The sequence below is a fragment of the Vicugna pacos genome, chromosome 13, assembly GCF_048564905.1.
Source record: "Vicugna pacos chromosome 13, VicPac4, whole genome shotgun sequence".
NCBI lineage: Eukaryota > Metazoa > Chordata > Mammalia > Artiodactyla > Camelidae > Vicugna > Vicugna pacos.
Window position 1 is genome coordinate 48298878 of NC_132999.1, and position 12405 is coordinate 48311282.

General features: G+C 49.9%; 1 protein-coding gene and 1 long non-coding RNA gene across 2 annotated transcripts; one reads left to right on the top strand and one right to left on the bottom strand.

The window, feature by feature from the left end:
* Window positions 1–267: 267 nt before the first annotated feature.
* Window positions 268–12335, bottom strand: LOC140700748 (uncharacterized). Its single transcript, XR_012079367.1, has 5 exons — window positions 12243–12335; window positions 10217–10390; window positions 8176–8341; window positions 6188–6561; window positions 268–333 (listed from the first exon to the last, which is right to left on the bottom strand). It is a non-coding gene; the product is annotated as an uncharacterized lncRNA (long non-coding RNA).
* IFI6 (interferon alpha inducible protein 6) lies at window positions 2902–6607 on the top strand. The gene is made up of 5 exons (XM_006196851.4): window positions 2902–3076; window positions 4489–4588; window positions 4962–5036; window positions 5117–5266; window positions 6363–6607. The coding sequence occupies exons 2-5, from the start codon at window positions 4519–4521 to the stop codon at window positions 6464–6466; spliced, it is 399 nt and encodes a 132-aa protein (XP_006196913.2). The 5' UTR covers window positions 2902–3076; window positions 4489–4518; the 3' UTR covers window positions 6467–6607.
* Window positions 12336–12405: the final 70 nt, after the last annotated feature.

The window sequence follows — 12405 nt, forward strand, 5'->3', positions numbered from 1 at the left end:
ATTTCATAATCTGTAGAGTAAAGGCTATTAGAATAGGAAGAGCCAAGCAGAAGCTCCTAAAACTCCCTGTATTAGTCAGGGTTCTCCAAAGAACAGAACCAATAGGAGGTGTACATTTATAGAAAAGGAGTAATTTATTTTAAGGAATTAGCTCATGCAATTGTGGAGGCTGGCAAGTCCACAATCTGCATGGTAGGCTGGCCACCCAGAGATCCGGGGAAGAACTGATGTTACAGCTTGAGTCCAAAGGCAGACTGCAGGCAGAATTCTCTCTTCCAAAGGGGAGTCAATCTTTTTTCTCTGAAGGCTTTTAACTGATTGAATGAGGCCCACCTGCATTAGGGAGGGTAATCTGCTTTACTCAAAGTCTACTGATTTAAATGTAAATCTTATGTAAATACTACCTTCACACAACATCTGGAGTAGTGTTTAACCAAATATCTGGGTACTGTGTCTAATCAAGTCAACACATAAAATTAACCATCATGCTGCCCTACAGCTGATGTGTGCAGTATTATTTCTGATCTAATACTTCGGCTGAGCTTGTATTCCCCCATCGTATCCCCATTCAATTCACTGGTCTGGCCTCCAGAAAGACAGACAGGTCATGGCGGATGATAGATGGACTACTGTGAACTTAAACTTGTGATAGCCCCAATCAGAGCTGCTCTCCTGGATCTGGTATTTTTACTGGAGCGTATCAGCAAAACCTCCAACACTTGTGCATGGTTATTGATTTAGCAAATGCTTTCTTTTCAATACCCAAAAGAAGAGATGATCAAAGGCAGTTAGTTTGCCTTTATATCACAATGTCACAATGAGAGCACCTTCACTCTCTCCTGTCAGGGCTTTGTTAATTTTCCAGCTCTCAGTTATATACAGTCATCAGGGACCTTGATCACCTTGACATGACACAGAACATCACATTGGTCCACTATATTAATGACATCATGCTCATTGGACAGGAACAGGAAATATTAAGCGCCATGTTTGCCAGAGAGTGGAAGAGAAATTGCATGAAGATTCATGATTCTGCCACATGGGGAACACTTTTAGGAGTTCAGTGCTTTGAGGCATGCCAGGACAAGTAATCTCACCTCATACATCTTTTAGAAAAAGGCACAGTGTTTGGTGGGCCCCTTTGGATTCTAGAGGCAGAATATACACGCTTAGAATGATTTCTCCAACCCTTTATTAGGTGACCTGGAAGGCTGCCAATTCTGAGTGGTGCCCAAACCCAGAGAAAGCTGTTCTGCAGGTTCAGACCATAAAACAGGCGATGCTGCCACTCTGGATTATATGATCCTGCAGACACAATGTTGCTGGAGGAACCTGTGGTGGATAAAGTTTCTGTAGGGAGTCTCTGAAAGCTCAAATAGGAGAGTTGCAATGAGAACTCCTAGGATTCTGGAGTAAGGCCATAATTACTATCATCCATTTGAACAGAAAGGTTCTGAGATGTCACTATGTAGTAGTGACTGAGTATATGACCACCAGATGTCAGGTAGCTATATGTCTAAAGCTAGACGTGATCAGATGGGCACAGCAACCAATATGATGGAAGTGGTACATTCAGGGTTGGGCTCAAAGGGTCCAGAGGCATGTGCAAATCAAATGGACAGGCAGCCTCGATGCCCATGTCCCCTAACTCAGTTGATCTGACACCTCTCCTTTAACTCACACCAATGGCCTCATGGAGGGTTCCCTATAACCAAGTGATAAAGGAGGAAAGGAGTTGAATTCATTTTACAGATAGATCAGTATGACAACAGCTGGAAATGGACCACTCTATTACAACCCCAGGTGGAGATAGCCCTGAAGGACATTGGTAAATCCTCCCTGGGGACAAAACTCTGAGCAGTATACTTTGTCATGCCCTTTGTATGGAGGAAGAGAGGGACTGAAGGACAGACATACACTAATTCCTAATAAGTGACAAATGGCTTGGCTAGTTGGTCAAGGGCATGGAAAGAGCAAGACTGAATTTCAGAGGTATGCAGGTCTGGGGGTAAGGGGCATATGGATGGACAAGGCTCTCCAGCCAGATAGATGGTCAGAAGGCTCATCCTGTGGGTGTCAGCTAGCCTCTAAACTTAGCCGCCTGTTGCTTTGCAAAAGATCCATAAAAGGGTGCCCATGCTGACAAGGATGGAAGCTATGAATGGACCCATTTACTTGGGCACCTTTTCACCAAGGCTGATCTAACAACAGCCAACAAACAGCCAACCAGCCAGCAGCAGGCATCAGCGTAGCAACAGTGGTCAGGGAGAGCAAACAACCACTTGGTGGCAGGTCAGTTATATCAACCCTCTTCCACTTTGGAGAAGGCAATGATTCAGCCTTACTGGAATTGTTATGTACTCTAAATACAGGTTGCATTTCTAGTTCTGCAAGCATCACCATGCAAAGGCTTAAAGAATGCTCAAGACCCATTTTATGGCAAAGGATGTGTGACAGTGGCCTCGTGAACATGGGCTTCACTGGTCTTACCATATGCCCATCACCCCAGAAGCAGCCAACCTGAGAGAACAATGAAATGGAGTGATTTCATTTCCACAACCTTTACACTTCTCCTCTACCAAATAGGATTATAAACAGTATATGGTACTTCACAAGGCTGTCATGGGGTTGGATCTCTTTCGATACCCTCTTATGTGGCAACTGCTCAAGAAATGGTAGGCACTATTATGAATTGAATTAAATTGTGAAAGACCTTGTGCCCCAAGAGGAGCTGGTGGCTGGGCTTCCCTAAGCCCAGCAAGACTGTGGATCCCAGTCTAGTGTGTCCTGCTTTGAATACTCTTAGCCATTCAGAAAACTCTCGACTTGAATTACACTTTTCAGCCATAAGGTGGCTCAGCAGAGATGCCTTTACCGAGCAGAGCTGAAGGGGAGGAGAAAAGATCCTGCAGAGCTTGAGAAATGGAAACTCTTACAGGGATTGGCCACTTCAGGGGGCATAAATTTGGGCAAAGGAAAGGATTATAGAAACCCAGCCTGAAAGCTGTTAGCTCACTGCTGCTCCATCCATCAGCCGGACCCAGACAGCAAGATTCCGTCTCTGCCCTCCTCCAAGGTAAGCAAGGAAGCTATGGCTACGAGGTGGGGGTGTGAAGCTGCAGACTGCTGCCAGGCTGCCTGCCTGTGAGCCTCATGCAGTGAGAGCCGGGATGCCCATTCCTCAGGGAGGCGACATCCCTGAGTCTCTTTTAGTGCCCTGGACTAAGACTGGTCTGAGGGGATGTGTTAGTGTGCTTTTAGGGGTGGGGGTACAAAACCTCAAGAGTCATGGGACTTAGCTTATAGGTGCCATATCAGCAGTCTGTGGCCTTAATCCTGTTGCTTCACTTCCCTGGGCTTTAGTTTCTCGTCTGTAAAATGGGAAGCAGGTTACTTTACCTGCCCAAAGGGCTGGATGATTTCTGAAACCCCTTTATTGTAGGATCTAATGCGACAGTGAGTTCATCTCTGAGGATAGATGAAATGATCTGGAGGGTGTTCAAAGTGGGGTTTGGGCATCAGCCAACTGTGGCTTTAAATCCCAACTCTGCTACTCCCTGACTGAGCAGTTGGGAATATTACCTATTCTTCTGAGTTTCAGTTTCCTCTTCTAGAACACGTGGTTGAGAACAATGGTACCTACTTCTTGGGGTTGTTATGGGTACAAACAACCTTGTGATGAGTAAGTGCTAAATATAGAGGAATGTATTTGGGTTTATGTTTCTAACTAGAGAAAAATGCATTGAGCAGACAAAGATCACATTAGAGGTGAGTTGGGGGGTATATGTTTTCCTATTTTGTGGTATAATGGGAAGAGCACAGGTTTTGATTCTGACAGTCCTGAGTGCGTGTCTAGGCTGCACAATTTGCTGTGTGACCTTGGGCAAGCTCCTTTACCTCTCTCTGCTTTCTTTCTGAAAAATGAAGTTGATGGGAGGCCTGTAAACATTCAATGCATTGTAAGTATGTTTATCCATTCTTTTTTGTTTATCCAACCATTTTTTAGAAAGTTCTAGAAAGTGACCGGCACTGTTCTAAATACTAGGGATATAGTGGTGAATAGCTTCAAAACTCAGAGCCACCCTCTGAAATAGGCTCTGTTAATAATCCCATTTTAGGGATAAGGAAACTGAGGCTCAGAGAAGTCCTAGGGCTCCTGCTTAAGGTCAGACAGCCAGACAATGCCAATAACAGAAACCGCAGTAAGGATACTAGGTGGCGTCTGTAGAGTGCGCACCATGTGCCAGGCACTGTACCAGAAAAGGATTTCCTCCTTGAATTCTCACAATGACCTGGTAAGGCAGGAACATCAGCGGCTCGGGTGCCGTGAGGGAACCGAAAGCTATGGCTCCTTAGAGGGGTCCTGGGCTTAGTCCAGAGCACCTCGCTGCTTTTTATGGGCTCATTCTCCAACCAAAACGGGAAACAACACAGCGGGCGTGGCTCCAAAAGGGCTCTGGGGACCACCTCTCCCTCTCCCCATCTCAGGTCCGGTGACAAAGCCTTCGCGGCGCCACCATGCGGCAGAAGGCGGTATCGCTCTTCTTGTGCTACCTGCTACTCTACACCTGCTGCGGCGAGGAGACGGGTAAGGATTCTGGGACACCTGAGGACTGTGGAATAAAGAAGCGGAGAGTTTCAGAATCCCTGCGGAGAGTTTCAGGATCTCTGGTTTAGAGACTCAGCCGTGCCTCTGAACGAGAGGCGCTATTAGAACGGACAGCGCAGGGTCGCTGTAGCCAGTCCCAGATTCGAGTCCCTGCTCTGTCAGTTCCTCTATCCCCCGAAATGTGTTCATGCCAGTTCAGTGCCAGGCGCGGCGCCTTGGGGGAGAGTCTGTTCCCTTCATAGGGGCTCTCCGAAATGGGAGGACGGTGGCCCCACCTCCGCGGGTGGGCCTGAGCGTCAGGCACAGAGTAGGGGACTCTGCTCCCCACTGGGCGTGTCCACTCTCCCGCCAGACGAAAGACGACGCTCAAAGGACGACAGCAGCTCCGGGTTATTGGGCACACTGACCTACATGGCCGTCGGAGGAGGTGGGTTTGGAGGGCGGGGAGCCGGGAAAGGTGGGGCGGGCCCTGCGGCCGGCGTCCCTCACGGCCTCCTCTTCCTCCAGGACTCATGGCCATGGCGCTGCCCGCGCTGGGCTTCGCGGGCACCGGCATCGCCGCCAACTCGATAGCCGCCTCGCTGATGAGCTGGTCGGCCGTGGCGAACGGGGGCGGAGTGCCGGCCGGCGGGCTGGTGGCCACGCTGCAGAGCCTGGGTGAGTGCGGGGCTGGGCCCTGGGGCAGGGACACCAAGGCCAGGGGCCCTCGTGACTGCACTGAGCCGTTCTCACAGGCTAACTCAGCTCTACGAGGTGGGGAGCCTTATAATCCCCACCACTCAGTGGGGAAACCGAGGAACCGGCGATTCAGTAATTTGCTCAAGTTCTCCCAGCTATTTAGCACCAGAGCCAGGACTCAAACCCAGTTAGTCTGATTTTTGAGTTTCAGCCATTTCAGGTCGGGTGCCTCACTAATGCTTTAGCCAAGTCACAAGTCTCAGTTTCCCCACGTGTTAACCAGGATAACCATCCTCAGTTTAACATTTTATGAATCTTCCCAATCTCAGAGAACCAGAGTGGCAAAGAAATGTGGTGAAGCCACCCAATTCAGTCTCATACAAACTCTGGTCTTGCATTTCTTGAGCACTAGGAAGGGGATAGAGAGCACAGAATGGTGCTTCTGAAAAACATACATTCACTCCCCTCTCTCTCTCTACCCCACTCCCTGCCCCGCCTCAAGCATCCAAAATCCTAGAGAATAAACGTCCCTGACAAACTGCCCCTCTAGTTTTCTGAATTCTCCATCTTCTCTCAGTTCTGGATGACAAAAGCCCAAAGAACCAGCACAAAAGGACAGAGCCCTTCTCCCAGGGGGCAGAGAGGAAGAAAGACCAGGCTGCACCCCAGCAGTGGGAGGTGAATGGTGTGAACAAGGTTAGGGACAGTCCTGTGCTGTAAGATGGCCGTCCTCTCACATGTCACAGGGTTGTGACCAGGATGGAATATCTTACTTACAAACCCCCAGCACCCACAGGGAGGTCTCCCCAGAGGAGACAGTTAGCATTACTAACACAGTGCGTTCACTGCAGACTTGAAGAGAATGAGCTCATTTCTGTCTTTTTCATCTCTGAAAAATACCTCTGACTTGAGATGCCAAGTTGGGGGGTGGAGGTGGGGGCAGGGTTCACTTTGCAGGGCCCCTATTTCTCTATTTGGAAATGAAAAGGTTGAACTTGACCAAATGTTTCCAGACATTGGGATTCCTGGGCCTGGTGCCTGGGTGCCAAGTAACCCAGTTGTATTTGCTTTACAGGGGCTAGCGGTGGCAGCGCCCTCATGGCCAAGATTGGGGCCTTTTTGGGCTACACCATCCACAATCAACTTGAAAGCCGGAAGGAGGCAAAGGACAAGGAGTAGCCAGCAGCTCCCCAGAACTCCTCTTTCCTCCTTCCTCCTTGTCCTCCTTTTTCTAGCTGTAGTCCAGATCTTCTGCTGTCACACTTGGCAATGATCTAAGTTGAGAAAAAAAAACAACACAGAATAAACTCCTCTCTGAAAGCACTGTGTCCTGCTGTGAGTCGCACTCGCTATGCAAAGCCCAACAAGACATGGCTCTGGTCCGCCTCATGCGCACGCCCACCCCTTTTTCCCCCTAAAGGCCATCACGGCTCCCAGAGCACAGCTAGCTGATTTCGTCTCTGAGCCTTGGCATGCTTTGTTCTCTCTGCCTAGAATGTCCTTCCAAACCTCGTAACCCAGCTCAGACATCCCCTCCTCTGGGACTCCTTCCCAGGAGAGCCTCCTGCTTCCCCGTCACAGCATGAATGCTCAGGCTCCATTTCATGCAGATTTTTTCTCTTCTCCCTGAGAGAAGCTTCTAGCTACTTCTCTGATTAGGCAGGGATGGAGAAGCCAGACCTCCATCCCCTGAAGAAGCACTAAAGTGGTCTCCCTCACATGGAGAACATAAGGCCAGATGTTTGCTTCGGGGGGAGAGTGTAACAGCAGGCTGGGGGCTCAGCAAGGCCTCCCTTCCCTCGGAGAACTCTGGGGACAGGCTGGGCAGTTTGCGCCAGGAGCCTGCACGCCTTCTGAGTGGGAGGGGAGGCCAAGCCAAGCCCTTGGGAGGGTTAGAGGTTTGGGAGGCCTGTCCAGTGAAACAGAGTGCCTGGGCCGAGGTGGGTAGAGGGCCAAGAAGCCCCAGTAATCAAATGGCAGTGAAGGTAGGGCTGATTCTAGCACTAGTGGAGACAGAGAGAGAACTGTGCTGTGGTTCTGGTCTTTGAATGGACAGACCAGGCTCCCAGGGAGATCTGCACTCCTGGGAAGCCGCCATGTGTGAACCGCAAAAGCTGGTCACTAAAGGGCCAAGCCAGCTGCCCTCAGGCCTCCTCCACCCAGCCCCACCTCTAATCTAGAACTTCTTTGATTTCAAACATGTGTGGAGATGGGTGAGAGGCTCCATCCTGCTTGCTCCTGCCCACAAGTCCAATGCCCTCTCTGCAGATGGCAATGTTTGCCTCAGCTAGCTTGCCCCAGGCTCCAGAGCAGCACTGTTTGTGGACAAGGGGCACAGGTGGTGAAGGCACCATCTGTACCCCAAACATTGTCTCCACAGCTTGTGTCCAAGAGGAGAAGCTGAGCTAAGTCCCCTGACCTGATAATCACCATGGGCCGCAGCCGAGTCCTGCCATGGTTAGGGCATCCCCAAAAGGATAGATGGAGTGGACTTCTGCCCATGGAGGGAAGTGGGGTTTCAAGCATCACACTCTCCGAGGCCTGGTAATGGCACCACCGTCCATTTGTAGAGTTGATATCCCAGAGACAGAAACAGGTGTCCCTCAGCTCCCCTCAGGGAGGGCACTGCGTCTAATTCGTCTCTCCTCCCCGGTGCCACGCACAGCCCTGGCACACAGAGGGGGCTCCGTGTATGTGGATAGAATTGAACCTGAGGCCAGTCTCCTCCCATCTACCTGTCCCTTCACCTTCCTCAGCCTTCATGGGAAGGAGGGACTGGACCACTTGTTCTTTCCCTGAGGGACCCACTGTCACTATCATGAAGGCCTGGGGGGAGGGGGACCTGAACCACCTCTAACACTGTGGTCAAGTTAACCCAGGCCCCTAACCTTTTATTCGGTATCCCCCAGCACAGATGAGGCTTCAGATAAGGCCATGGAGCAGCATGGTTAGGAATGTTCCTCTGAAGTCCTACAGATGTCCTGCCATCTCCCATCCGTGTGCCCTTACATGAGTGCCTTCAATTCTTTGTGCCTCAATTTCCTCCTCTGGAAACTGAGAATGAGAACAGCATGTACCTCACAGGGTTTTTGTTATGAGATTAGATGAAACAGAGAACAGAAGGAGTCTAGCATGATGCCTGGCATGTGGTAAACACTCAGTAAATATCCATTATTATTATGACTAAGGGCTTGCATAAAGCAAAGAGGAAATAGCCAAATAACAACCAGGAATGAGATAATCTAACTTTGGAGTCAAGCTTTACTTTCTAGGGCTCACAGCCCCTGTTCTTCCTTCCTCCTAAGGATGGGCACCCTGTCCCCAGGGGCATACACCCCCCTTTTATTCCCTAGACATCATATTGCCTAGAACAGCATCAAGGCCAGAGAGGAATGGACAGCTCTGCCCCCAGATTTTAGATCTGAGGCCTCAGCAGTTCTCAGGCTGAACGGCCCTGACAATGACTCATCTTTAAGGAGATCCTGTGCCTACCACAGTACCCCTTTGGGCCTGGGCAGGGTAACTACTTGCTTTCACTCTGCAGGCATTTACTGGGCACTCATTCTGTGTCAGGCACTGTGCCAGGTGTTAAGGACACTGCAGTGGAAAAGACCCAGTTCCTACCTACCTGGAGCTCTCAGTGCACAAACTAGGAGCCCCCCCAAAGTATCCATGACTTCCCTTCTTCCTCCCTGGTCACCACCTCCTCGCTCCCATCTCCTTTCACCCAACCTGGCCCTTGTCAATTTTTACAGACCACAGTCATCTTGCCTACAAAGTATGAGACAGAATGATGAACACAGACCAGAATTCGCTAGTGCAGCAAGTCAGGAGATGCTAATCACCTTTGGACTTCTCCTTGGCAATGGCCTTCAGAGAGACACAAAGCTGAGTCCTGGCCCAGCTCCATGGTGGGGTGCTTAGGCAGGTTATTTGCCCTTTCTGAGTCCCAGCTTCCTCGTTTTTAAAACCAGAAAGGTGTTGGACATCAGGGTCTCTGGTGCTTCCTGCCCTAAATCTGCTGAGCCTGAAGTATAGGATTCGGAATCTCCTGGGTCCTGTCAAGCTCCCAGCTCTCTGAGAGTTGATTTTATTTTTGGAAGCTGCCAAAAGCCACCCAGTGGTGCCAACTTTGGTGACTAAGGTGGGTGATTGTGCTGAAAGATGCCGTGTTTGGTCACAAATGAGGGTGACTAGAAACTAGCAGGGCAGTTCCTCACTCTGGGACCACGCCCTAAGAAAAGTCCAAAAATAGATCCCATCTGTGTGGCTGACTTGATGGAAAACAACGGTTGAGGTCCTCTGACATCATTTCTCTCTGGACCTCAGTGTCCTAGTCTATAAAACGGAGGGAGGGAGGAGTTGGACTCTCCTCTAGACATGGAATGTCTTTCCAAAGTGCTCAAGTTAGCGGTGTATTGCTCTTTGATAAAAATCCCTTTAGCTAGAAATTTATTTTCTTCTTTAAGGGCTTCCCTGGTCCCCAGACTCTTCCAAGTCCACCTACTTCCTCTCCACGGGAGCCTCCCACAACCCCATTGTGCGCTGCACCAGTATGGCCACCAGGTGGCAGTACAGTCTCAGCCTGGAATCCTCATCAGCCTGACTCATCCTTGAGCAGCTCAACAACCAACAGCCCTCCCTGGGGCCGGCCCTGGATGCTGAAGACCAAAATGAATCAGACCCTGGCCCTGTTCTGCAGCAGGAGATCCTGAAACTCATGGGAGTGGTCAACCCTGAGAATCTCTGCAGGGTCTGGCTCTCCTCCTCTTTCAGGCCCTCAGTCCTACAGCCCTGGGGTCTCCAAACTCATGGGCACCACATTCAAGACCTCTGCAGTCAGATCTCACCTCCAGACTTACAGCCTGTGCTCCCAGACCTAAGCTACAGGAACTGAAAGGAAATGATAGCAGCACACCAAACACACACTTCTTATCTGGGCAGCAGATGGTGATGCTGGGAACAGGGCATCCCTGGACCCTGCCTCGATGGGGGTGTAGACCAGCAGAGGGCCTGGATCAGCAGTAGCTGGAGGGAGCTGAAGCAGAGGAGGTCTGTGGCTTCCTGTGAAGAACTGAAGAGCCACTTCCTTTAAGCAGATGGCTGTGGGGGAGGGGCAGAAAATTAGGGAGAATGGGCTTCCTGGCTCAGGGGGAGAGGAGGGCCCTAGGAAGACCCTCTGAAGAGGCCCAGAGCAGCCTTCTATTTTCTTTCCCTCTGGGGTCTCCCTGGAGCAGACAGTGCAGACAGGCAGGTTCACACCTTTTCCATGTGCTGCGAAGCCACTGGGGAAAGTCAGGTTAGGGGCACCTCATTTGTAGAAGATCAGTAAAGAAACAGAGCCTTGGTTACTCCAAAAAGCAGGCCCAAAGGCACTTCCAGGCATGCAGGAAGCTAGGCCAGACATTTGCTCAAAGGCCTTCCCCCTGACTTTCCCATGACATCTCCTTCTTCACTCTTAGGTCTCCACTCAAATGTCATCTATTCAGAGAAGTCCTCCCTGACCACTACTTTACAGCAGCCTCTTTGTTCTTCCCTACCACAGTGGTTCCCAAACTTATCTGCAGCTGGGAGTTACCTGGGGCCTTTGAAATTTACTGATAACTGTGTCTCACCCACAGAGATTTTGATTTAACTGTCTGGAGGTATAGCCTGTGGCTTGGGAAGTTAAAAAAATCTCCAGGTGATTCCAATGTGCAGACAAGTGCGGGAACCACTGTGCTAGCATATTATCCTGTTTTAATTTTTGGAATAGGGCAGTAAAGAAATGGAGGCTTGGTTATTCCAGGAAGCAAACCTAAGCACTCAGCCCCAAATACTCAAGTCCAAGTACTCAGCCTCAGAACCTAGCCCCAAAAACCCATATCCAAGGTTTTACATGTATCAACTCATTTAACCCTAACCACATTCCTCTTAGGTGTTATTAGGATCCTCATTTTTACAGAAAAGGACTCAAGGCAGAGAGAGGTAAACAGCTGGAAAGTGACAGGCCAGGACCCAGTCAGTCTCACCAAGACAGTGCCTGGTACACAGAGGGGACTCTATAAATTAAACTGTCCAATCAAGGAACTTAATTTTAATCTCTCTCTGCCTCATCCATTCCCCCTCCCACTCAGTTGAGCAAACATGCAGCCTGTAGATTCTATTTTCTCATTATTTCTTGAGTCTGTTCATGAGTCTCCACCCACATGGCCCCCTTTCATCATCTAGCTCACTACCCTCAGGCCTAGGGGCACCTACAAAGTCCTTCTAATGGGTCTCCCTGTGTCCACTCTTGACCCTTGTGTTCTCTCTTGTCTATTCTCCACATTGAGTCAGGAAGATCTGAAGACAAAGTTGATCAAGTGACCATCCTCCCTCCCCACCCCAGGCTCAAAACTACCCAGTGTCTGCTCATCTCACTTAAAACAAAATTCAACTTCCTTACTCTGGCCTTCAAGGTCTTTAATAATCTGCTCCCCCAAATCTCCAGAGTCTTATCTCACCTTGCATCCCCTCCCCCAACTTTTCCAGCCATGCTGGCCTCTTTTCCCTCCCCAGAAACTTACAACTGCCTGCCAAGCTCAACGCCTTTGCACAAGTTCTTTCCTCTGCCTGGAACCCTTCTGTTGCTTCAGGAGTCAGCTGGAATCTAACTTCTCCAGAGACCTGAGCCCCCAATCTAAATTAAACACTCCGTTATTCCAGCAGCCTGTACCTTATGTTCCTGGGATTGATCACGGTTGTAATAAAAGCATGGTTGGTATAAGCATTTGTTACTGTCAGACCTGCTCACTAGACTGAGCTCCCTGAGTACATGCACATGGCTCATCGTTATTTATCAACTATCACCCAGCCCAGATCCTGACCTACAGGAGACGTCCAATAGTTTTGGTTGAGTGGATGAACAAAAGATGGATGGATGAGTAACTGAGAGAATAAATACATTTTAAAAGTTAGGAAACGATTCACCTGCCTGTATTTCTTGGGGCAGCTATAATGTGCGCGATTCACAAGGGGAGTTATTTTCACCCTTCGGAGCCCCACCCACTGGCCCTCCAAGGCCTTTCCCAGGCCACGCCACTGGGCGGGGCTTCTGGGCCGGATGCTGTCCGTCACAGAGGGAGGCGTGCCCCGAG

What these genes read in the sequence shown, in the direction of transcription:
- IFI6 (XM_006196851.4), top strand. Translation starts at nt 4,519, where the DNA reads ATGCGGCAGAAGGCGGTATCGCTCTTCTTGTGCTACCTGCTACTCTAC. An exon ending in CTGCTGCGGCGAGGAGACGG is followed by an intron (nt 4,589 to 4,961) that starts GTAAGGATTCTG and finishes CTCTCCCGCCAG; the next exon opens with ACGAAAGACGACGCTCAAAG. An exon ending in CTACATGGCCGTCGGAGGAG is followed by an intron (nt 5,037 to 5,116) that starts GTGGGTTTGGAG and finishes CTCTTCCTCCAG; the next exon opens with GACTCATGGCCATGGCGCTG.